The following is a 25,999-nucleotide window of genomic DNA, read 5'->3' on the forward strand; positions in this document are numbered from 1 at the left end:
TGTGTATGTGAGTATGTGTTGGGGGGGTGCAGTTTTTTAAGTATCACATCAGGCTGTAACTAAATACTTACTTGTGCAATAATGGACAGGATTCCAAGGACAGCTATAAAGGCCATTACGCTTTCTGATGAAAATTTCATGACCTATCAAGGCAGCAAAAAAATTAAATATGCTGTTGTTCTCAATCTAATAAATCTAAATGCTAATATTAACTATAATTTGTTAAATTTATAAAATGGTATGGTTGCTAATCTTTTTTAATTAAATAAAACTATTAATTTGTTGTAGAATTTTGTACATTATTTAGCAAGATAAACCCCAGTAATAAATCAAACATAATCGACTGTGACCAATACCATTTTAAGAATATTACATTCTTGTTAATTGTACAAATACAAAAATACCTAATGCAGTAAGTGGCATTCAAAGAATCAACCTGCTTTTAAAAATTACAGCGAAGTAGGCAGGTTATTAAATTACATCACATTTATTGTGTGTGTAAACTTGGGTTTTTCCTATTGTACCCAAAAGCTCCCATTAAGCAGAAGCTCACCAAAGCATGGACCCAATTTTGAAAGCAATCACAAAGTTTTTAGTACAAAGTTTAAATGTATTTAGAATACACTGATGACTGCTTGAATACCGTAATGTGGATATCTCACAACGTACTTAATTCCCTAGGTACATATTTCAAAAAATCCAGCAGGAACTTGTTGGGATAAAATCTATTATTTTTACCAAAGTAACCTTCAACCTGCTCTAAATGCAAGTTGCACAAAATAGCTTTAATGAAGTTATTACCAAACTTGCTTGACTGTGATCTACCAAAGTCTTCACAAATTTCAGAAAATAATGAGGTTTCCCAAATGCTATTCATACCTGTCTGAGGTAAAGAAAAAAGCTGGAATACTGGCCTGCCTCTGGCAGGTAGGAGAGGAAAACCGTAATGCAGATAAGTAGAACTGTTGAATCTTGGCCAACCTTCTTGAGGGACTGCAGGTAAAAACAAATATTTATATGTGTGAGCATCAGAGATGTACACAGAGATCAAAGAAGCCACATTCTTTTTGCTCCTGAATTTGAAAACTAATTAGTTTTGATAATACTTGTAGCTAGAGCAGAGCAAAATACAATCATCTTTTAAAATGTATAATATAATGCCAAATGAAGCAAAGAAAAAGATGACTTCAAAACTGCAGAAAAAGGCCTTTTCAGCAACACAACTTTATTCTATGCTTTTGGTTTACAGTTTAAGGTATTAATAAAGTCCAAAGAGACTTTATTAACTAAGCAGAACTGTCATTCTCAACAGCTCAATTAACAGATCTGAAGATGGCCAAATTAACATTAGTTAATTTTCAGCAGGCATCTAACACAAGTCAAAAAATGCAATGAATAAACAAATGGTTTCACATATAGAAAATTAAGTGGTATTAAAGTTGAAAGATAAAAGCAAAAAGCAAAATACTGTGGATGCTGGAAATCTGAAACAAAAACAGAAAATGCTGGAAAAACTCAGCAGACCTGCTGGGTTTTTCCAGCATTTTCTGTTTTTGTGTGGTATTAAAGTTGTATGCAAATACAATCAAGAAACCTAGTAAAAATTTTAGACATTCAATATTAGGGTATGTTTGAAATTTTCATAGATACTCATTCGAAAAACCTTGAACTTATAATGCAAAGTCCATGTCATACTTACTGCAAATGGATCAGCTTGCTCCCAGGAGATGGGTGCTCCCCAAGAGGCAGGTCGCATTTTTTCAGGGAGAGATTCTGGTAAAGCCACCAATATAAAGCAGATATCCAGAAGAGCAATTGCCGTAGCAAGAATAACCACAAGACTGTCCCCATAAATTCGACCTAGATATGCACCAATGGCTGGGCTGGTAACCAAGCTTGCAGCAAATGTGGCTGAAACCTTGTAATCATGAAGAAGAAAAAATTACAGTAATCAAAAGGTTAATATAGTGTAAGAGAAAGAAACAGCAGAGAACTGCAAACCTTGGATTATTTAAAAGCTATTTTAGTGTCAGCATAAAACTAAACTGGAAGATTGCTTCCTTTTGTTTGTAAATCAATTCTTCAGAGGAAATAAAATACAGGGAAACAAATGCAAAATAATGTGGATACTGGAAACATTAAATAAAAGCTGTAAATGCTAGAAATACTCAGCAGGTCAGAATCGTCCCAAACAGCTCAGTCCAGAAAAAGGGGAAATTTTATGATCTGGAATTGTTGAAAAATTAAGTCTGAATGGATGTAAAGTGCCTAATCGAAATATGACATGCTATTCCTTGTACATTCGGCTTCACTGGAATAGTGTAGCAGGCTGAGGACAGAGAGGTCAGAGTGGGAGTAGAACGGAGCTGTGATAATTCTGCATAACCCATTTACACCTTCTCACGATTCACCTTTTGTTTCTTTACATATTCCAAAACCATCATCCCTTTTGTTATTTAATCTCTGCTGCCTTGCAGTCTATCACAGACCTTCCCTTTTGTTCTTCTCCTTCCACTTTCCTAGCCTCTGTATTTGCTTAAATGCTGTTCTAACCTGCCGAGAATTTTCAACATTTTCTGCTCTTAAAATACAGAGATACTGGTTTTTGGAAGATAGGATAATGTTCCAAAATAGAAGTCACATCTGAAAGCATCTCTTCCTTTTGTGATGAAAAAAATACAGGGTAGGATGCTCAGCACAGGATAAATAGAGTACTAGGCTTATGAACAGTCTAATTCAGAATGAGTGAGTGCCCCAGGTGGGGGATGGAATCAGCAACAAGAATATAAAGTTTGTGGCAGGGGCTGAAGAGGGTAATTTCAATCTTCTCAATGTTTAGCTGCAGGAAATTAATTTTCATCCAAGACTGGATGTCAAACAAGCAGTGGACGTGTTGAGAGAGGTGACCGAGATGTGGTGTAGAAACTGACCCTTTGTCTACGATTGATGTCAAGAAGCAGCAGCATGTAGACGAGGAAAAGAAAGGGGCCAAGGAAGGAGCAATGGGCAACAGTGTAGGAGAGAGAAAAGAAGCTGTTGTTGGAGGTTCTCTGACTATGACCAGATAAGGAGCAATGGAACCAAACAGGAGAGTGCCAATGAGCTGGGCAATGGAGATATGGAGATGATGTTGCAGGGGGATATTGTGGTAGACTATATCGATGGTTGCATACAGGTTGAACATCATGGCTGGTGGGGAGTGGTGAGGATAATGCATGATGGTCACAATCAGGGGATATCATGTGTTCAGGCCATTTGGTTCTGTGGCACAGGGCAGAAACATGATTGGAGAGATTCAAACCATGACTTGTAGGAATGGTGGGCATTCATTTGGAAGGGAACAATACTCTTTGAGGATTTTGGAAAAAGGAGAAAGTGATAATTAGGAGTAATGTAACTAAGTTATTGAAGCAAAATATCACATTACTGATGGTAGAAGAGACATAGTTTCACAGGTACAGCATGTCTAATACTATGTTTTGCTTTACTATGTCAAATGCTTTGACAGATCAATGAAAGTCATCACAGAGATTTCATGTAGATCACATTAATTGATAATCTGAACAAAATTTTCAGTTTTTCCACTAACTAGTATTTTTAAAATACTTTTCCAGCTGTCAAATTGTCCTGAATTAAATTAGTTTGGAACAGTATAAAACAGCATGGAGGAGGTTTGTCTGCGGCTCAGGCCATGGCACCCCTGCCACTCAGCCAGAATGCTCGGAGTTTGACTCTCACTCCATTTCTTGTTGATCACGGAAAAACCCAGCAACTTGTGCAGGCAAGCCAGCATGTATTGATGCTGGTTCCCCAGCCCAGATAAATGGGAAGGATTAGTGGAGGAATGGCACCCGCCTATAAAACCATCCACCAAATCCAAAAATGATGATTGATATGAATGGTTATGAAGAAGAGTGATTAACCAGGACTGTGGCGACCCCATGTAACATGAGAAAATGTCATAAGAGAAAGAGAAAAAGCATAAAACAGCATGGTTCCACGTACCAGTCCATAGGCCATACTTCTTTCATGTTCCTGGGTTATATCAGCCACATAAGCAAATACCACAGAGAAGGTCACAGCAAACACCCCGGACACAGAGATAACTGCAAAATACCACCTGAGAGAAAAAATATCCAATCAGAAACAACTTTATACAGGGAAAATTTATGACTTGCATTTTTGGAAGAGTTTTGAAGTCACAAGGAATTTAAAAAGAAAAGAAAAGCAAGTCAGATTTATTTAAATAATGCAGAGTATTACTAGAGTATAGAATGTTTTACCGCAAGCAGCTACTGAGGCAGAGGCTAAAGCATTGTTGAGGAGGAAATGGATAAATATTTGAAAAGAAACAATATAAGGAAATAGAAGGAGTACATAGATTCAGGTGAAGAGCTAGCACTGGGCTAAATGGGCTGAAAGGCTGGCATTTGTGCTCCAGCTTTTTTGATTCCATGAAGTTATGCCATGAACCCATTCACCCATCAAGCATGTCTTCCAACAAACCATGAAGAAGTCCAGTTTTATGTGGCAGAGGTGAATGACCACAGTTAATTATTCATTACTACTTTATTTAGAACCTGCTTTAGAACCAGTATGAATTCCTGTGTTAATTCCTTCTCCAGATTAACTCTCCTTACTTATAATTTCCTACAAGCATTTAGAATGGCTTCCAGGGCATCCGAAGCACTCAGTAAGCTAAAAACGCATAATATTTTCCCAAATTGAGCAAAGCCATTACGAATGTCAAGTCTTTGATAAGGGTGTGTCTTGGACATGAAAAAAATGTTTTGCAGATTAAATGCAGGTTACATTGGACTTGGTACCGTGTAACGTGATAAGATTAATTAATGATGTCAAAGTAAAGGCACCCCTAGGTAGCACAATATGATTAAATTTTACATCCAGTTTGAAAGGGAGAAGAGTGGGTCTAATACTAGTATTTTAAACTTAAATGAGGGCAACTATGTGGGCATGAAAACTGAGCTAGCTGAAGTGAACTGGGATACTAGGCCAGAGGATGGATCAATAAAGAAGCAGTGGCAGACATTTAATGTGGTAGTCCAGAAGGCTCAGGGTAAGTATATTTTTACTATAAAGAAAAATTCTAAGGGCAGGACCCACCATCCATGGTTAACTAAAGGAGCTAAGGAAAGTATCAAATTTAAGGAAAAAGCATGTAAATGCGCAAAGATGAGTGGCAGGTCAGATGATTGGTCAGAATATAAAGAACAGCAGAGAATGACTATAAGGTTAATCAGGAGTATGAGAGGAAGCTAGCTAGAAATGTAAAAATGGATAGCAAGAGTTTCTACAGGTATTTCAAAAGGAGTAAGAAAAGTGAGTGTTGGTCCTCTAGAGAGTGAGAATGGGGAGTTAATAGTAGATCATCAGGAAATGGCAGATGAAATGAATAAATATTTTGCTTCTTTCTTCACTATAGAGGATACAAAAAAATTCCAGTAATGGTTGTAAATCAGGAGGTGGAAGGGAGAGAGGAACTTGGTGAAATTACAATCACTAGCGAAGCAATACTGAGAAAACTGTTGGAGCTGCGGGCTGACAAGTCTCCGGGTCCTGATGGACTTCACCCTAGGGTCTTAAAAAAGGCTAATGACGCAGTAGATGTGTTGGTGTTAATTTTCCAAAATGTGCTAGATTCTGGAAAGATTCCATCAGGCTGGAAAATAGCAAATATAACCCCCCTATTCAAGAAGGGAGGGAGGCAGAAAACAGGAAACTATAGGCCAGTTAGCTTGTCTGTTGTGGGGAATGTATCAGAATCAATCATCAAGCAGATTATAACTAGGCAGAAAAAAACAAAGTAATCGGAAAGAGTCACCGTGGTTTCGTGAAAGAGAAATCACGTTTAACCAATTTACCAGAGTTCTCTGAAGGAATAACATGCGCTGTGGATAAAGGGCAGCCCGTGGACATACTGTACTTGGATTTCCAGAAGGCATTTGATAAGGTGCCACATCAAAGGTTATTGCAGAAAAAGTGTAGGGAGTAACATATTAGTGCGGTTAGAAGATTGGCTGGCTGGCAGAAAACAGTATGCATAAATGGGTCTTTTTCTGATTAGCTGGATGTGACTAGTAGAGTCCTGCAGGGGTCTGTGCTGGGGCCTCAACCTTTTACAATTTATATCAAGGACTTAGATTAGGGGAGTGAAGGCATGGTAGCTAAGTTTGCAGATGACACAAAGCTAGGTAGGAAAGTATGTTGTGAAGAAGGTTGCAGACGGATATAGATAAGTTGAGTGAGTGGGCAAAGATCCGGCAAATGGGAGTATAATGTGGGAAAATGTGAAGTTGTTCACTTTGGCAGGAAGAATAAAAAAGCAGAGTATTACTTAAATACAGAATTCCGAGGTGCAGGGGGGGGTCTAGGTGTTCTAGTACGAGTCACAAAAAGTTAGTATGCAGGCACAGCAAATAATTAAGAAGGCTAATGGAATGCTATCCTTTATTACATGAGGAATTGAACATAAGAGTAAGGATGTTATGCTTCAATTACGCAGGGCATTGGTGAGACCACATCTCAAATACTGTATGCAGTTTTGCTCTCCTTATTTAAGGAAGGATGTAATGCATTGGAGGCAGTTCAGAGTAGGCTTACTAGATTGACAGTTGGAATGAGCAGCCTATATTATGATGAAAAGTTAGACAGACTGCACTTGTTTCCACTGGCGTTTAGAAGATTGAGGGATGACTTGATTGAAGTATATAAGATCCTGAATGGTCTTTCCAAGGTGGGCATGGAAAGAATGTTTCCTCTTGTGGGTGAGTCCAGAACTAGGGGGCACTGTTTTATAATTAGGGATCGCCCTTTTAGGACAGAGATGAGGAGAAATCTTTTTCTCTGAGGGTTGTGCGGCTTTGGAACTCTCTGCCTCAGAAGGCAGTGGAGGCAGGGTCATTGAATATTTTTAAGGTGGAGGTAGATAGATTCCCTTGCCTAACAAGAATCTAAGGTTATCGGGGGTAGATGGGAATGTGGAATTCAAAACAAAAACAAATCAGCCATGATCTTATTGAGCAGCAGAGCAGTCTTGAGGGGCTGAATGGCCTGCTTCTGCTCCTCTTTCGTATGTTTGTAAGAATGTATATATGCAGGCTTGTTTTTCCATCCTAAGCACCATGCTGAGTAGAAAAACATACAGAAATAGATAACTGCAGTGTATTTTTATTAGAAATATTTTGTTTGAGCTAATCTGTTAGGGAAGAAAAAGCACAAAAGTGGTATTCACAATAAGCATTGCAAACATTTGCTTGATGTTGCATCATATACAAGTCAAAATTAATCTCCCTTTGAGTCAGAATTGCAGCATTTCCTTAACTTGAAAATGAAGTAGTATCTAGAGTTATAAGTGACCAAGAACTTTGAACTAGATTGCTATCTTCCAGCTGGATAGATAGTCAGTTATTATTTTTCTCACTGTACATAAATATATATATACCTACCATGGACTAATCTTCATTAAAGGAATAGGAGCGCAGGTGAAAAAGACAGTAAGCAACAGAAAAGACTTCCGCCCCCACACATCTGAAAGTGCACCTATCAGTGGTGCACTCAGGAATGACAGTAATCCCTGTAGAAGAAAAAGGTAGAAAGTTCTTGTTCAACTTTATTCCATTCAAATAGGTACATTATGCAAATTAAATTGCACTCAACTTGTGCCACTGCACTGCAATGGCTCTATGCTCCATTTGAAGTTATTACTTCAATAACAGTAGAATTGCTCACCAAAAATAAGAACAAATTTGCATTTATAATTGCTGACTTGGTATAGCTTAGGGCTGGAATATTACATAACTTATGGCATGATTTCATTCTCGGAATGCAGTTCAATCTCCACATGCAAGCAAATACCCCTGGTTGGGACTTTGTAGGAGGTGGGAGCTAAATGTAAGAAACCAAACAAGGAAATGTCCCTGCTAGAGCTTGGCAGCATCAGGTGTTATATAGGCCAGGTGGTCTCTCCCCTTCTGGTTGTATAAACTACAACTACCAAAAGAGAGACTAACTGGTTATTTATCATGCTGTTATGCTTCTAGAATCTATCTGCTTTGTTTGTTTGCATAAAGGAAGAAAGACCTGCATTCCTAAGGCACTTATCATGACCACTGGGCATCAGTGTTCACAGCCAATGAAGTACAGTCACTGTTGTAATGTAGGAAACATAGCAGCTAATTTGCACTCAGCAAACTCCCACAAACAATAACATGGTAAAGATCAGATCATCTACTTTTTGTGATGTTGATTGAGGGATAAATATTGGCTGGGACAACGGGGAGAACTCTCTCCTGCTTTTCTTTGAAACAGTGCCATGGGAACTTTTACATCCACCCAAGCAGGCAGATGAAGCCTCAGTTAATGTTTCATCTGAAAAATGGCACCTCCAACAGTGCAATGCTCCCTCAATATTGCATTGGAGTGTCAGCCTTGATTTTTGTGCTCAAGCCCTCGAGTGGGACTTGAACCTTGGAATCTTGTGATTCAGAAGCGAGTGCGATACCAACTGAGCCACAGCTGACACACAGAAAAGCAGTCACTACACTTCAATATAATTTATGGTACATGAAGTGCTTTGAAAAGCTTCTAAGAGACGTGAAAGGCACTTTGTAACTCCAAGTCTCTTATTTAAATTGTTCTGACAAATACATCAGTTCCTCACTGGAGGAGGCTGCCAAGCTGATTCACGTCAAAGAACAACCAAAATATAAAGCTTCAAGCTCATCAGGTATAAACTAAGTGACAGGGAACTTTCTCGAGTTAAACTAAATTTAAAGAATATAAGTGATTCATTGTTCCTCATTTGTTTAAGTTCGAAATGGAATTGTGCATCAAAGTGGAAAGGGGAAGGGAGAGAAGAGAATCTTGCCTCTATCTTCAATGTGTATGCATGTATGTAACAGTTCATTGGAGTCAAGGATTAGTTCTCATCACCTGGAAGCTAGCTCATATAGTTCCCAATTTCAAAAAAAAACAAATCACATGCAGGGCATTACAGGCCTATCAGTTTAACTTACATTATTGGAAATATGCTAGAAGGGATCGTAAGAAGTACCCTTTATGATCACTGGGAAAGCTTTAAAAATGTACTACATGATTTCTGGGAAAATAGGCCATGCTGTGCACTTTGCACAGAGTGGAATTACTGCGAGTTTGGTGAGAAGGGTGTTCGGTGAGGAGGGGAGGGAGGTGCTCTTCTCTTTTTCTTTCTCTATCTTTCTCAGCCTGTGGGAGACCAGGAGTTGAAAAGCTGTACGAGAGGGCTGAGTTTTGAAAACATCCAAGAGTGACATCACAGGAGAAACATAAATTCATCGGTTGATGAGAAACTGCTGTTAGGGAGGGTCTTCAAGTAAAACACATTCTTTTTAAAAGAAGGAGCTCCTTAGATTTCAGTAAGAATTATAAGCAATAGGGAAGTAAAATTAAGTCAAGGCCCGGTAAAAAAAGTAGTATAAGTAAACCGAGTAAAATAAAGTTAACATAAGGGAAGTAAATTGAGGCCAAAACAGGACAGCTCGGTCGTGTGGAATGCATGTCCTCTAATATGTGTGAAATCATGGACGCTACCAGTGTCCTAGATGACCACATGTAAAGGAACTGTCACCAGCTGCAGAACCTTTGAGTTCCAGGTTTCGGAGATCAAGTGGCTGAGAGCCAAGTGGAGAGCATGTTCAGAGATCTGGTCACACTGCAATTTAGGAACCTGGAGGTAGAAAGGGAATGGATGACTGCAAGGCAGTCCAAGGGAACTAGGCAGGTAGTGCAGGAGTCTCCTGGGGTCCCACTCACCAATGGGTTTTCTGTTTTAGATACTGGTGAAGGTGTTTGTTCCTCGGAGGAGTGCAGTCAGAGCCAGATTTGTGGCACAATGGGCGGCTCTGCTGTACAGGGTAGGAAGAAGAGGGGAAGAGCAGTAGGGATGGAGTATTTGTTAGTAAGGGAAATAGACAGGTGTTTCTGTGGCCATAGATGTAACTCCAGGATAGTATGTTGCCTCCCTGGTGCCAGGGTCAAGGGTGTCACAGAGCAGCTGCAGGACATTCTTCTGGGGGAGGCTGATCAGCCAGAGCTCGTGGTCCACATTGATATCAATGACTTAGGTAGGAAAGGGGATGAGGTCCCGAAAGCAGATTTTAGGGAGCTAGGAAGGAGTTTGAAAGTAGGACCTCTAAAGTAGTAATCCCAAGATTACTCCCAGTCCCATGTGCAAGTGAGTACAGAAATAAGAGAATTGAGCGATTGAACACTTGGCTGGAAAGCTGGTGTAGAAGGGAGGGCACCAGATTTCCGAGACATTGGGGCTGGTTCTGGGAAAGGTGGGACCTGTACAAGCCGGACACAGTCTACACCTGAACAGGACTGGGACGAATATCATCGCAGAGAGATTTGCTAGTGTTGTTGGGCTAGATTGGCTAGATTGAGCTAGATTGGCATGGGGCTGGGAACCCGAGGGCAAATTCAGAGCAGGGAACAAATTAAGAAATGGAGAATTAGTGAGTGACTGAAAGACAGAAGAAGCAAAGGTTAAAAAGTGTACAACACAGGAATTTGGTAGTGTTAAAAGATGTACATGTAAATGCAAGGAGTATAGCTGAGGACACAGATAAATACATGGCAGCATGATATCATCGTTATAACGGAAACCTGGCTTAAAGAGGGGCAAAAATGGCAGCTCAACATCCCTGGATATAGAGTTTTCAAGCAGGAAGGAGGAGGGAATAAAAAAGGGGTTTAGCATTACTGGTTGAAGAATCAATTACAGCTGTGAGGAGGGATGATATATTAAATGAAGCATCAAATGAGACCATATGGGTTGAGCTCAGAAATAAAAAAGGAGCAGCCACATTGCTAGGATTGTACTACAGTCCTCCAAATAATGGGAGTTAGAAAAGCAAATATGTAGGCAAATTTCTGAGTGCAAAAACAATAGGGCAGTAATAGTTGGGGACTTCAACTACCCTAATATCAATTGGGATATGAACAGTGTGAAGGGCACAGAGGGCACAAAATTCTTGAACTGCATTCAAGAGAACTTTTTCAGCCAGCACGTAACAAGCCCAATGAGAGGGGGTGCAATTCTAGATTTAGTTTTAGGAAATGAAGAAGGACAAGTGGATGAAATAGCAGTTGGGGACCATTTTGGAGATTGTGACCATAATACAGTTAGATTTAGCATCATTGTGGACAAGGACAAAGACAGAACAGGAGTAAAAGTTCTAATTTGGGGGAAGACAAATTTTACAAAGCTGAGAGGTGAACTGGCAAAAGCGGACTGAATACAGCTACAAGAAGGGAAAATTGTGTCAAATCAGTGGGAGGCATTCAAAAGCGAGATTCTACAGGCACAGTGTAGGCATGTCTCCACAAAGAAAAAGGGTGGTACTGCCAAATCTAGAGCCCACTGGTTGTCCAGAAGCATACAGGGTAAGATAAAACAGAAAAAGAAAGCTTACACTGTGGGCTGAATGGCCTCTTTCTGCACTGTAACTTTTCCATGGATCTATGGTTCTAAATTTGATATAATTTTTTGAGAAGTCATGAGGGGACTGGAGGAGGGGAATTCAGTCAACATCGTTTACTTTGACTTTAAGGAAGCATTGATAATGTACCTAAACATAAATAAAATGTGTTATCGTTAGGAATTTAATACACTGGATTAAGAATTGGCTTTAATCCCGCAGCTAAAAAGTTTTAGTTAACAAATGTAGTTCAGCCCCGAGGTACATTACTAATGGTGTCCTCCAGGGATCAGTCCTAGATCCTCTCTCATTCGCTGTCTTTATTAATGACCTGGATAGTGATATTGGGAGTATGGTCAGTAAATGTGCAGGTGAGAACACAATCTCTTCAAGGGACCTAAATGAGTGCAATCAAATACAAAAAAAATAGATGTGCTAGGGGGATGGGCAAACAATGGCAAGTGATATTTAACTTGGATAACTGTAGTGTCATATACGTTGAGAGGGCCAACACAAAATATACATTTAATTTGTGGGAACTACACTGAAAGAGAAAAAATTTTTGGTGCTATTATGCACAGATCAATCAAGGTTCATGGCCAATGTAGAGAAGTTGTAGCTAAAGCTAACAGGGTATTAGGTTATATTAATATAATCCTTCAGTGTAAATCAAAACAATACTATTTTGTCTCTTATATAGATTGCTGGTCAGACCACATGTACTGCATCCATTTTTGGTTCCCTACATGGTGGGTGAGAAAATGGTCTTGGAGCTACAAGAATAATTCCTAATTTTAAAAAAACCTCACCTACTTAAGATAGGCTTAAGGACCTTGATCTATTTACTTTAGAGCAGTGTAGACCTAAAGGTGATCTAATATAAAACAATAAAATAACTGATATTGTCCCTCCTGATAGATTATTCTAGTTCAACAGATTGGAGAGAACCAGGACAAGAGATTAAACAACTGGGTTTTAGGCTGGAAGGGGTAAGGAAGTGTCCAAACATGATGCAACAGCCATTATGGTATGGGGCAGGTATAATATACCAGCTGGTTTCTTCCTGCCTGTCAGTTTTGTATGTTGTTGGCATTTGGATCCCAGCTCCATATGAAACAAGAAAATGGAGGAAAAATGAAGAAAGGGTACAACTTTGGTTTTAACAACATTTCTTGGAACATTTTAACCACTTACTGAAAAAGGAATTCCAGACTTACCTTTACTCCCTGAATTAAACCATTCATCAAAAATGTATGCTTGGGAAATGTCTCATGCAAGACCTAGGAAATAAAATAAGTTCCCCTTACAATTAAGTCCAAAATTTGCAACAGGTTTATTGTAATCCTACAGGTTAGAAACCTTCAAACTACATTGGGTGAACCAGCCTTCCTTCTTTTTTCTTATTGGCTTTGTGCACGAGCATACACCACACAAGTGCCAGGTGCAAACGCTTGCATGTGTTGAGTTAGTAAGCCCAGCCACAGCAGCAGCTTAGGTGCATTACAACTAGCCTCAGTGCATGAATCAATGCAAATAAAAACATCCAGAGATCTTTGAGCCAAACTTTACTAATACATAACATTCTACATGGCAGCAATATGACAATTTATTCTGTCAAACAATCTACCAAAGGGGAGTCTGATGCCACAAATTGAGAATGATAACTTACTAATGTGCAACAGTTGCAGGCCAACCTAACCCAAGTTGTAGTTTTGTTGTGAGATTCAGCAAATCAATTTCAAGAAAGTAGCTCACCTTCTCAAGGGCAATCAAGGACGGGCAACAAATGCTGGCCTTGCCAGTGACGCCCACATCCCATGAAAGAATAAAAAGAAATGTAATAAGAGGGAAATCCCGTTTGCAGCTATTTCAAAAATACTTGTTTATCAAGAACTGGGTGACTCAGTGGGTTGTACACTGACCTTTCACCTCTGGGACCTTTGTTTAAATACAGTTCAGACAGACAGGATGAAAGTCTCCAATATCAGCAACAATCGTATGCAAACTGAACTGGGCAGTCTCAATGGACCCCTAATCTGGCATTCATTGATAATGTTACTTAGACCAGGCCAAAGATTGTTTGTGGGGAAAATGTAACAAATGCCACATTAGTACTCTTCTGAGTATGCGGCAGAGTAGAGAGAGCTTTACTATGCGTTTGACAGTTCTTTACCGGGCCTATGATTGCTTGACACTGATGAGGAACGCCTGAAATGGAAGGTGGCTATTATCTAGCACCAATATCCTTCACCTTGAGCACAATTTAAAAGAAAAATTCTCTCCATACAGCTCAAGGATGGTGAACTGATTACAGGGCAGTATTTCATCAAACTTCAACAGTAAAGCTTGAATGACATGTCAGTGGCTCCTAGGATCAGACTTCTGTACTGTAATTCTCTACACATAGATCTGTTTTATTATACCTTTCTCAATAGTTCTGCTTCCTTTGAGTTTACGATAAGTTTCATGATATAGCCTTTTGGATGATCCTGAAAATTATAAAAGATTCACTGCCTCCGTATAACATTTTGCTTTAACTTTTTACTTCCTTGGGTTCAAGGTCAGCTTTTTATTCCATCATAAATCTACAAGTAAAGAACTCCTCTGTAAAATCTGGGAGCATCAAAAAGGGGAAGTACATACATCATTGTGACTTTAGTCAAGGACATCATGGCCAATTGGTTACTGTTTAGCATGGATATGAATGCTGACCATCTATTTTTACATCAAGATTGGTCTCAGCTTGTGGCAGAACAAATGTACTTAATTAATAATATTGAATAAGGCAGACCAACTACATAGTCAAATGAGGTTGGTGAGGATCTTCACTCCGCTTTGTTTCAAAGGGTATTCCCTTTCGCTCCTTAAACAAAAACTGATCAACCAGACACGTTTAATGATGGAATTTTCAAGGACATACTGTATTATATTTCTGAAGTAGCTTAAAAAAATGAATTGTATTTTGTAGCCTCATTCCAAATTGCTAGTTGGACCCTGACAAGGTTGATCAACTGACTAAAAATGCTGCAATCCATTATGTTTAAATATTTAGCTTTCACTCCAATCAAACAAGACAACTTGACAGGACATAACTTACCACCAGTGTCGGTGCAGTCAGCAGACCCCAAGCAAAGAACTCCAGAAATATTACTATCGCAGCATGGTATACACTTGGTGCACCTATTCCTTGAGGCTGTAAAAAAAATAACATGTAGCATTCACAAATAAGTACTTTATTTAAATCACTGAAATCTACTTGGAGTCTTGGAACCAACTTCCCCAATCAATCAAGACAAGCAATCATTCATGTAATGGTAGGCTGCAGTCTGGAAATATTTATTGCACCCATTCTCATTGGGTACTCTGCAAAGTTTTCAAATGGTGTCCCATCAATGAGTCCTCAAACAGTGGTACTACCTTTTCCATTCTTAAACATTATTTTGAGAAACAAAATTACATCAGAGTTGGTTAAATGTTTCAGTACTTTGCCAATAAATGAGAAGCTACGTACGATTACTACATTTGGAGAACTTCCCTTTGCTCTGATTCAGATTTGTTATGGATCTTAAACACCCATCACTGATTGAGGAAAATAGGATGGGATGATCACACAGTTCACTGCTGCATGAGTTGCATGTGGATGGTGGAGGATTCATTTGTTACCACATCCTCAAGGCTTCAACATAGTTAAATCTCTTAAATCTGTCCAGCTTAAATCTCTTAAGTTTCTTTTGAATTTGATCCCTGCTGCTACTTGCCAAATTTCTCAGTGAGGTTTCCTCTGAACTTGTGGGAAAACTTTTATAAGCTTTTGCTGCTTGCTGTGCATGCATTCTGTAGAGGATGGCTGAGAAATATGTATATTCTCCCACAGGTTTCAGGGAATGCTGATCCACATCAATAAACCTGCATTCCGTAGGGATAGCTGCTGTGAAAATGGGACTAAAAAAGATTCCTGTTGAAAATTTAAAATGTTATATTTAGCATATGCTCCCTTTTATTGATCTTTGATACATCTAGGAAATAGTGATTAATTTTCTTAGTCTTTTTCATGCTGGGCTATTTGTAACATGTTTTGAAAATTGAAAATGTCACAAGAATGGAGTTAGCTGTATAGTTGATCAAATTTAAACAATGTAACTCCATAGTAACTGTCATATAAAGTGTGTGCAGAAATTTTAATTTGACTTTGCAATGGAAATTTACCTTCCAATCAGGGGCACATGCCCTCATTCTCTTACTCCCATCTCTCTATTCCCAAGTGTTTGTAAATACGATTGTGAAAGAAATGTGAATTCGTGTTATTAATGAATAAGTAGCAGTCTTCTCAAAAGGTATATGTAAATACTAAATTTTTATCAACAGTGTAATCTACAATAGGTTTTTAACTACTATGTAATGGTAGCTATTGCATTTACATTAATAATGTGCCACTGACAACAGGTGCCAGATACTTCAACATTATCTGCTTTAAAGGAAGTGAATTCTGTGCCTTTGACAGCATTCAGGACCTGACCCATCATTGGTTTTGAAAGAAGCAGCCAAAAGCAGCACAAAACATGGGCCTCAATTTTAACATCCAACAAAGTAAAGAAATAACTTGCAGTTATACATTGTTTTTCACATCCTCAAGAAGTCCTAAAGATAGATTTTTGTTAGACAAGGGAGTCAAAGGTTATAGGGTGCCAGGTAGCAGAGCGGAGCTGAGACCACTATCAGATCAGTCATGATCTTATCAAAGGGCCGAATGGCTCACTTCTGCTCCTATGTTCTACTTTACACCCAGTGAAGTAGTTTTGCAGTGTTGTCACCGTTGCATTTTAGGAAAACATTCCAGCCAATTTCTGCACAAAGTCTCACAAAAACTGATCAGCCAGGCACGTTTAATGTTGGAATTTTCAAGGACATACCGTATTATATTTCTGAAGTTACTTAAAAAAATGAATTGTATTTTGTAGCCTCATTCCAATATGATAAATAAACAGCTAATCTGTTTTAGTGATGTTGTCTGAGGAATTTATCTTGAGCAGAACACTAGGAGAGCTTAAATGTTTTTCTTCGAATAGCGCCATGGAATCCTTTATGTGCTCAAGAGGGCAGATGAGGCCTCGGTCAGCATCTTGTCAGAAAGCCAGGCCATTGACAATTTGACACTCCCTCAGCCACTGCACTGATTACGTGCTCAAGCTTCTGGAGTGAACCTTGAACCTACACTTTAAGAGGTTGGAGTGCTATCAATGAGTCAGGGCTCATAGTTATAATTAAGCAATTTCCATATTATGAAGCATTAACTCAAATCTCTGACCACTCAGACTTGGAAACGACCATTCTAATCAGAGATGCTATTTCCTCCCAAATGTTAGCCAGTCCAATTCAAATTGCAAGCTGGCAGCTCTGACAAAGTAGTGAGAGCACAGTTTTCAATTTTTTTCATGCTACAGGTTGCTTGTGGAGGCATTATATCAACTGCAATGTCACCACCACAGATAGCTTAATGAGACCATACAGTTCCTTCAAAACATTTCTTTACAAGCCAGTAGTTTAAAATAAGAAAATGAATCAAAATGGATTTAAAATATAAAAATCAGCACAAAAAAAGAGCTCCTTTGATGTACTCTTTTCAATTCTAATTTATTTGATGTGGAGGTAGTAGTATTATAACTAAAATAGAACATCAAGTAATAGTATCATATTTTATTTCTTATGACTATTCTACCAAGTTTGTAACACATTAAATGCAATCAAGCTCCACTCATTCAGGACAGAGATAACTACAGAAACATTGGCCAGAATATCATATCCCGCCGGCAGGTGCGCGCCCAACCCGAACAGATGTGAAATAGTGGGAGATGACATCAGGCAAGCATCCTGACGTCATCGTGATATTTTGCAGCAATCGGAAGCGCGCTCGCTGACAATTAAGTGGGCAATTAAGCCCGTTAAAGATGCAATCAACAGCAATTTTACGTGGCCTGTCCACATTTACAGTTGGTGGATGGGCCACTCTCCTATGCAGCATTCACATTTTTGATCAAACTTTGATCCAAGGCAGGATGAAATCTCTGTGGGGAAATAAAATAAAGAGATTTCTGGGTACTGGTCTTTTAATGAGGTACGCTTTCAGGTGCTTAATTGTGCTGCATGGACTTATTTTGCAGCATTTGTGTTGCATCCTTTAGTCTGAGGTGATCTGCAGTTCCCTGGAGCAGCTATCTGCCTTCAGGGAGCTCTCTCGAAGTGCTCACCTGCACCCTCAGTTACGTCAGCGCCTGCCCTCTTCCCGCCCCACCCCAGCAGCACTCAGCATGTCAGCACGCATTTCACAGGCTGGCTGTTAATTGGCCAGCCAGCATGAAATCGCGGTTGGGGGCCGATCGTGGCCTATTTCCCGTCTGCTTCTGGGCCCGCCGATGGAAAAATTCAGGCCATTGATTTTAACAAGGCAGCCACTGGGCTTCCTGGAATCCTACCTTTTTCAGCTGCCAGCCTGATGCACATACTCGGTTTTCAATGCTATAAAAATATTCAAAACATTCACAAGCAATGTTTACAATGGCCTGATGTGACCTCTACACTACATATGTAGGCAACTACAAATACATTCTCTTACAGATACAGACAATCTGAAATTCAGTATCTAGAAAACAAAAGCAGAAAAATTTCTTGATTAAAGAAACAGCACTTTTTCTTTTCAAACGTAACCCTAGGGCATGCTAGCAACTTTACCTAACAGGCTTGCATTTATACGCATTTTCACAACCAAAGGATGTCCCAAAGTGCTTTATAGCCAATGAAATACTTTTGAAGTGGAATAACCGGTACAATGTAGGAAACATGGCAGCTAACTCACACACAGGAAGCAATATGAAAATGACCAGATAACCTGTTTGTGATGTTGGCCAGGAAACCAGGCCTGCTCCTCTTTGATATAGTGCCAAGGGATCTTTTATATCCACTGAGTGTCTATCTCACTTGAAAAATGCACCTCCAACAGTGCCCCAACAGTATACTACTATCTCAGTATAGTAGAGTGCAGTATACTGGAGCTTCAGACCAGATTTCGTCCTCAAGTCCTGGAGTGGGACTTGAACTTACAACCTTCAGAGTCAAAGGTGAGAGTGCTACCAACTGAGCCATGGCTGACATTTGTACATCTGATCAGAAAATGCAGCAAGAAAATCTGTTAAATGTCAGGAAATGTAATCTTTACAAAAAGCGCTTCTCTGAAAATGTTAATAAAGTTTTAAACTTGTTAAAACAACATACTATACGTGAATAAAGAAACAAGTTCTACCAAATTTCTGAACAAGGATAAAAAAAACAACCAGCTCTGTATTATTCACCTTAAAACATTTCCTATTAATCAACTGCAAATTCACAACAATTAATTTTGTTGTTGGAAATATATTGTAAACAGTCTTGGGTCAACAATCTCTACCTTATGCGTTCAAGCAACAGATCCCATGCAAACATCTGCTATTGAAAGGAAATTGTAGGACAAGACAATAAGCCCTGAACAGGACAAAGCTGCAGAGAACTTTTTGAATGCACTGACTTGGCTACGTGTAGTGATGGCCAGATGGTCTATTTAACTGAGGACGCAATGTAATCATCACACACTCTTCCTCTACAACTTCAAATGCTACCATTTTGCCTTCTGTTCAGGCAATAGTCATGGCCAATTTTAATATTTTACAACTGCATTCCTACCCTCAGAAGAAAAAATCACAAACTAAAATAGCTAATCCAATTCAGACCAGAGGCAAATGTATGTGTTTAATGCACAGCTCCTTGCAATCTTTCTTGCACCCATACTAACATTTACCTCAAACTTAAGCTTCTCTAAATCCTCCACTACAAACTACCTGCCCATGCGAATTAAATTGAAATTAAGAAAAAAATGTCAAAAACCATCAGCAACTTTCATGCCAATATATACTTGGGGTAGTTGTGCACTCAGGAGTTACAAGCAAAGTTAATCCAAACGGTTCTTGTGTAATCTATAAACTTTCCGACTCGTTTAAGTTGCAGATATTGTACAGCAAGGTAGGAAGGAGAACTTGTGTTTATCTTTCACGTCCTTAGAATGCTACACAGAATTCTATTTCCAAAAGTTACTTTTGATTGTACGCTGTTTCAAAGATGCCAAGGGATCCTTTACACCCTCCTGAAGAAAGACTGGATCAGTTTAATGTCTCATCATAAAGAAGGCAACACTAATGATGTTGCACTAACTTCAACACCGCACTGATATTAGCCTAGATTAAGTAAGGCTGTAACCACAACCTTCTGACTCAGAAGCAATGCTTCTGAGGATAAATTAACTCAAAATATCACAGGAAGGGTTTTTTGAACATTTTAACTGTTTCATGCTCATTAATTTACTGCTATATCTTTCAGTCCTTAGCTCATAGCAAGTCCTTGATCCAAATGCATAGTTTGCATTCCATCCCTCTGACCTTTGTTTAGTCCCCTGTTTCTTTCAACTGATTTCTTTCTTTCTCACCAATCTCTCCCCAATTATGTCTTTCTTTTATCATTTTCCTGCCACAGGATCCTTTCCCTCCATCTCTCACCTTCAACCTCTTCTCCCCGTCAATGTTTCCCTGCCTGGCATGGTCCTGCCACCCAGATCTCTCTTGGTGCAAAACTACCCCAAGTATATGCTGGCATGACACTTGTTGATGGTTTTTGACATTTTCTCTTCATTTCAATTTAATTTGCATGGGTGGGTAGTTTGTAGTGGAGGATTTAGGGAAGTGTATGTTACGTTCAATCTCTGAACGATGAACCTGAAGCATGGTCAGAAATTTGGGAATTTGGCAAGGATGATTCTCCTGTTGTTAAACTGTAGTAGTGTCTGAACTTGTGTGTCTGTACAAAGCCACAAAGTCTGACTGTTGTAACAGAAGTGAGATTGGGATTTTTTTGCGAGGGGAATTGGCAGGCTAGAATGTGCTTTTTAATTCCTAGCTTCAGGTCAGAAGGAACCGCAGTAAAATTGATTTTTTTTGTGTCCTTTTGATATTTTGGGAGTCTGTGACTTGAATGCATGCCGCCTGACTCTGACGTATTAAAAGGTTAATGTCTTACTGAAAGTATCGAAGGTTTAAGTAAAGTTTTCACTCAGGCACTTTTACAACCACTGGCATTATTAAATCTGTGGCTGCATGTGGGACTTTACATCCACTGGATTCAATCCCCCACAACCCGAGATACAAGAGCTGGAGGACAACCCGACGAAATGGTGTCAGGAGGGTCAGAGCCCGGCAGCAGTTGCTGCACCGGTTTATGGCAGTTAGAGGCTGTTAACGGGGTAATTAGTAATGGGCAGGCCTGATTTAAAGCTGCTGACATCTCCTACCCGGCCCCGACCCGTCAGTTGTAGGAAAGCCCAGGCCGCCCCCCCGGCTCAGCCGCCTTCGTCAAGCCGATCGGAAGAGGTGTTTTCTTTTCCCCGCGCCCGGGTCGGCCGGAGTCCACTGGAAGGCAGTGCCGCTGCCCACTCACCGTTCCTCCGTCTTTAATGATAATCTTCTTGGCCAGCATAATACTGCGGTGAAGCCGCTTCTTCTTCTTGCCGGGCATCATTGCTCCATCCTGGGGCCGCGCGCTGCCGCCATGGTGACAGCATCACCCCGCAACCGTGCTGACGTCATATCGCACGATCCCACCATTGGGCCCCGCGTGGCACGTGACCAACCAAGCCACGCCCCTTTGGTGGGGGGGGGTTTGGTCCATGACGTCATCAGGGTTTACCCAGGTTCATTCAACTGAGTCTGGCAGGCGCTTTACTTCCTGTGAGTGATGCCTTTTCTTAAAGTGCCCTCTCCCCGCCCTTGTAGATGGGCATAACTAAATAAACAAAGAAAACTCATAATATTGAATAACATTAGGCACCTTGTGACGTTTTATTACGTTAAAGGAGCTATATAATTACATGTTGTGGCATTATCTGAATCCATCATGTATGCAGTCCCTGCGATGCCCACCGGCCAGCTGAAGGCCTTATTATACTGGCAAATGGTGCTTCATGCATAGATTGTCCAATATAAATCGTGGAGGAGCCATAGGCATAGTTATGATAACACCATTTTAGTCATATGCACTAATTTCAGACGAGTATGCCTCGCACATAATAAACAAGTAATGGAGAAATATCAGGAAGGCCAATGCAACATAAGGTACTCATCGATCTCAGAAGGCTGTTACTGGACACCTAGGGAGGAAGTTTGGAAGTGTGCTAGAAGTTGTGGGGTCCCTGAAAAGTATGTATGACTTTTACAGGATAAACATGTAGTATGATGGTACCTGGTATAGCAAGGGTTAATGTGGGACTGGGGAACAGTACCACCTACAGTGTAATGTAAAGAGACACATGATCTGAGAATAGTGTCAGTTGTGGACTGGACAGAGATCTGGATAGAAGCAAGCATGGAGTTAGCTCATAGTTTGTACCCTGTGTATATGTGCATAGTTATGTGTTATCAATAACACTTAATGTTCTTCCATACAAGACTGAGAACCTCTTCGTGAGACCTACTGAATATACAACATACGACATGGTGGTAGCTAATTGAAAAAAATAACATAACCTTAGAGAAGTTGGAGCAGAAATTCAAAAGCTGGAAAATTAAAGGAGCAGCATTCTGACCTGACTGAAAGCATGTGGTGAAAACACAACGAGAGATCACCTGAAAGAAGATCCATTGCAAAATTGGAAGCAGAGAGGCAGAAGCAAAAAAAGTTACACTATCCAGATGAGGACTCCACAAGATCTCATGGAGGTCCATTGTGAATGTCCACAGAGTGCAGAGTGAAAGGACCTAGCAAGAGTGAGCAAAAAATTCAGTTCTAAGCCAGCACTAGGTTTAAAAGAACAAAAACAAAAATACCTGGAAAAACTCAGCAGGCCTGACAGCATCTGCGGAGAGGGATACAGTTGATGTTTTGAGTCCATATGACCCTTCATCAGAACTAAGACATATAGAAATTAGATGAAATATAAGCTAGTAGAAGGGGGTGGGACAGGAGAGCTCGATAGGGGGCCAGTGATAGGTGGAGTCCAAGAAGAGACTGCCAAAGATGTGATAGACAAAAGGACAAAGGGGTGTTGACGGTGGTGATGTTGATGTCAACTGTATCCCTCTCCGCAGATGCTGTCAGACCTGCTGAGTTTTTCCAGGTTTTTTTGTTCTAGATTTCCAGCATCCGCAGTATTTTGCTTTTATAATAGGTTTAAACGCTTCAGTGCTATAAAAAGTCAGAGCAGCCTGTTTCAGAAAGTACTGCCACCAGCCTGAGTTCAGAATCGGTGCAATACCATGTGGCGGCCAAGTTCACTGTAAGAAAGAAAAAAAATGAAAATGAATCAGAACATTTAAAAACCTCTGCCAAAGCCAGGAATCCACTGTGAAACATCTGAAAATCCTCCAATATTGCAGGGAAGGCCCAGAATTGTTGATTAAGTAAGTGGCTGCACAAAACTATAGAGAAAGAGGTTGGGACTGCATCGCCGCGGAGCCCACGAAAACGTGACAAGCGAGGGAAGACTCTTTGATAAAACGGTTACTGCAACGCATCTTTAAAATCTGCACAGCGTTTAAATCTGTACTCGAAATTTAAAACAATCATGGACAACAAATCAACATTACCAGACCAATTTGGACTGATCCAAGAGCCATACCAAACGCAGAACTGGGGGCTTTGGCAGAAAAGATTCTTAAGATACATGATAGCTTCAGGATTAGATAAAAAGACAGAGGCTGAACAAGTGAATACATTACCGTATTCAGTAGGTCTGATAGTTGAAGATATTATTGCAAGGCAAGGCATAAACAAGTCCTCAGATGTATTTGATAAAGTTCTAAAAGCATTTGATACATATTTTAATCTAAGAAGCTACAAAATTTTAGAGAGAGTGAAATTCAACAAACGTGTTCAATAGCCTGGAGAACCAGTTGATTTACAAACAAATTCTACAGATTGGCTGAACACTGTGATCACGGTGATCTTAAGTCAGAACTCATGAGGGAAGAATTGTTATCAGAGTGGCTGACGATGCCCTTTTAGACTTACTACAGGCCAAGGAAAATCTGACTGTAGAAAAGGCCATCCATATAGCCAGACAGTCTGAAATCCATCAACAGCACCGATCCATTTTACATGGTGAAAGTAAGCCATGCTACAGTGTAATCCCAACTGTCCAGCTAGTAAAGCGACAAAGGGGCAGGAAGAATCCAGGCCAAGGAAGGCAATACCCAAGCCAACACAAGAGGGCGGGTGACTGTGTCAGTACTGTGAAGCCAAATAGACTCACAGGTGAGAGCAATCTCAGTGCAGTCTTTCAATTGCAACCACCTGGGACACTTTTGAAAGCTATGCTAAACTAAACACTCAGAGGGGCGGAGGATCCCAAGGCAATCCATGAGATTGAGGTATCACACCAGGAAGAGACCCAACCATGTTTCTTTGATGAGGTCAAGGATTCTGGATTCTCTTTTTGGAATGCGGACATCTCAGTAAACGGTCACCTCATCAACTTCAGATTGGGAATGTTAGCCAGTGTTACAGTCCATATGGATATGGAACTGTGATTGAGAGGCCTCTGGCTACGAACAACAGACACACCACTCTACAGGCATGGAGGAATCCATGGGCATGATCCTAGAACTACTAAGGTATGGCAACAAACAGATATTCAAAGACATGTACATCACCCAAAACAAATCTTTTTCTCTCTTGAGCAGAGATGCCTGTGTTGCCCTTAACCTTCCTAAAATGGCAGAAGACATCAAGACAAGCTCTGTTGTCAACTGCATGGAACTGCAAGTTCCTGAGAGGGCCACCACTAAAGAGACTCTCAACTAGGTCTTCAGCTCTGAATTATCTTCACTCTTTGCAGAGCTGGTTTGTCCGATTTCTCTACAGGCTACAGAAGTTCCTCTTTGGTCAGACCAGCCAAACCATCAGATAATTTGAGTTACTTGCATGGAAGACACACAGGAAAATAACTAGCAACAGAAGAATGAGCCCCAACCCCAGGCTCCAACAGTTACTGTCACACTACCTGTAAACACCACGGCAGACACTGCAACCTCCAACCATCACACAGATCTGCAAGACAATGCTGGAGTAAGGAACAAGTGACCACCTACTCGCCAGAGCACATCTCAGTGAGGCACAGAGACATACGGAAAACACAGTGTCATGATAAAAGCTAAACTACAAGGTGAGCCCACTGATGAGGAACATCCAAATGACAGGGAGAGGCACCTTCAACTCCCACAAAGATCACAGTGGACCACACAGAAAAAGAAAAACTGGATTCGTACAACTCTCTCCGGAAAGAACAGGACAAGCCGGTGGTCCCAAAGCTGAGCAAATGGGGAGTTGGCAAAGAAAAGTTCAACTCCATGTAGCAGATAAAGCATTTCAGAAGGAGACACCAAGTGCCAGAAACACAGAATACAACTCAAACTCCGAATCAACAAAGGTTGCCCAAATCAACAGAGCCTACCACTCCTCCAAATGTGACCAGAATGAGATCTGGAAGAATTATCAAGTCTCCAGACTGAGTTTATAAAGTCTGAGACTTGAAAGGGAGGGAGAGGGGGGTGTTGGGGGAGAAGGGGTAGCATGGTTGCAATGTAAATATATTGGGTAAAGACTTACGTGGATGGGTAATATAATGGTATCTGGCATAGCAAGGGTTAATGTGGGCTGGGAAACAGTACTGCCTACATTGTGATGTAAAGAGACCACATAATTTGATACTAGGGTCAGTTGTGGATTGGACAGAGACCTGGGTAGAAGCAAGCATGGAATTAGCTCATAGTTTGGGCTAGACTATTTATGTACATAGTTATATGTTATCAATAAGCATTTCATCTTCAACCATGCAAGACTCAGAATTTCTTCATGAGACCTACTGAACATACAACAATGCACAAGGAGTGCCAGACAAGAATAAGAAGCACTGTGGAGGAGAGTGTGAGTTTCAAAGTCAAAGTTGGATTAAAACAAGGATCAACACTGAGCCCCTTCATCCTCCTGATTGTCATAGATGATCTAACTGAGCAAGTAAGACAGGAAGTGCCATGGTCAATGATGTCTGCAGATGACATTGAGCTAGATGAAGCTGGGGATAATGAGAACTGGAGAACTGGAGAAAAACACTGGAAGACAGAGGTATCACAGTCAGTAGACCAAAGAACCCATTTATGAATAATCAGTTTGAACCTAAGGAAGAGGATCAGAGTGAAGGTTGTAAAGATTATGGGTGAAGACCTGGAGAAAGTAAGTAACTTCAAGTACCTGGTGTCAATGGTGGTAGTTTGAGAATGGAAGCTAAGCAAAGGATTAGCTCTGGTTGAAGTAATTAAAAGTGCATTGGAGTGTTATGTGATGTCATGTTATGTGCCTAACGTCCTTTAAAAAGTACCTGGATGAGCACTTGGCACATCATAACATTCAAGGCTATGGGCCAAGTGCTGGAAAATGGGATTAGGTAGGTAGGT

The 25,999-nt window shown here is 40.3% G+C and overlaps 1 protein-coding gene across 2 annotated transcripts in view; it reads right to left on the reverse strand.

Moving 5' to 3' along the window:
• slc71a1-1 (solute carrier family 71 member 1-1) overlaps positions 1–21,165 on the reverse strand; it is a 29,507-nt gene extending 8,342 nt beyond the window's left edge. Inside the window, exons 1-8 of one of the 2 annotated variants that reach the window (XM_078561679.1) lie at positions 20,991–21,165; positions 14,578–14,673; positions 12,698–12,760; positions 7,467–7,594; positions 4,006–4,120; positions 1,700–1,918; positions 880–993; positions 72–143 (exon numbers count right to left, since the gene is read on the reverse strand). In XM_078561679.1, the coding sequence (XP_078417805.1) occupies positions 72–143; positions 880–993; positions 1,700–1,918; positions 4,006–4,120; positions 7,467–7,594; positions 12,698–12,760; positions 14,578–14,673; positions 20,991–21,071 (888 nt within the window). In that variant the 5' untranslated portion in view covers positions 21,072–21,165. The remainder of the gene's footprint in view (positions 1–71; positions 144–879; positions 994–1,699; positions 1,919–4,005; positions 4,121–7,466; positions 7,595–12,697; positions 12,761–14,577; positions 14,674–20,990) is intronic. The other variant, XM_078561680.1, reaches the window with a different exon arrangement.
• Between the last annotated feature and the right edge of the window lie 4,834 nt (positions 21,166–25,999).

This window comes from Cetorhinus maximus, chromosome 17 (assembly GCF_964194155.1).
Source record: "Cetorhinus maximus chromosome 17, sCetMax3.hap1.1, whole genome shotgun sequence".
Lineage (NCBI taxonomy): Eukaryota > Metazoa > Chordata > Chondrichthyes > Lamniformes > Cetorhinidae > Cetorhinus > Cetorhinus maximus.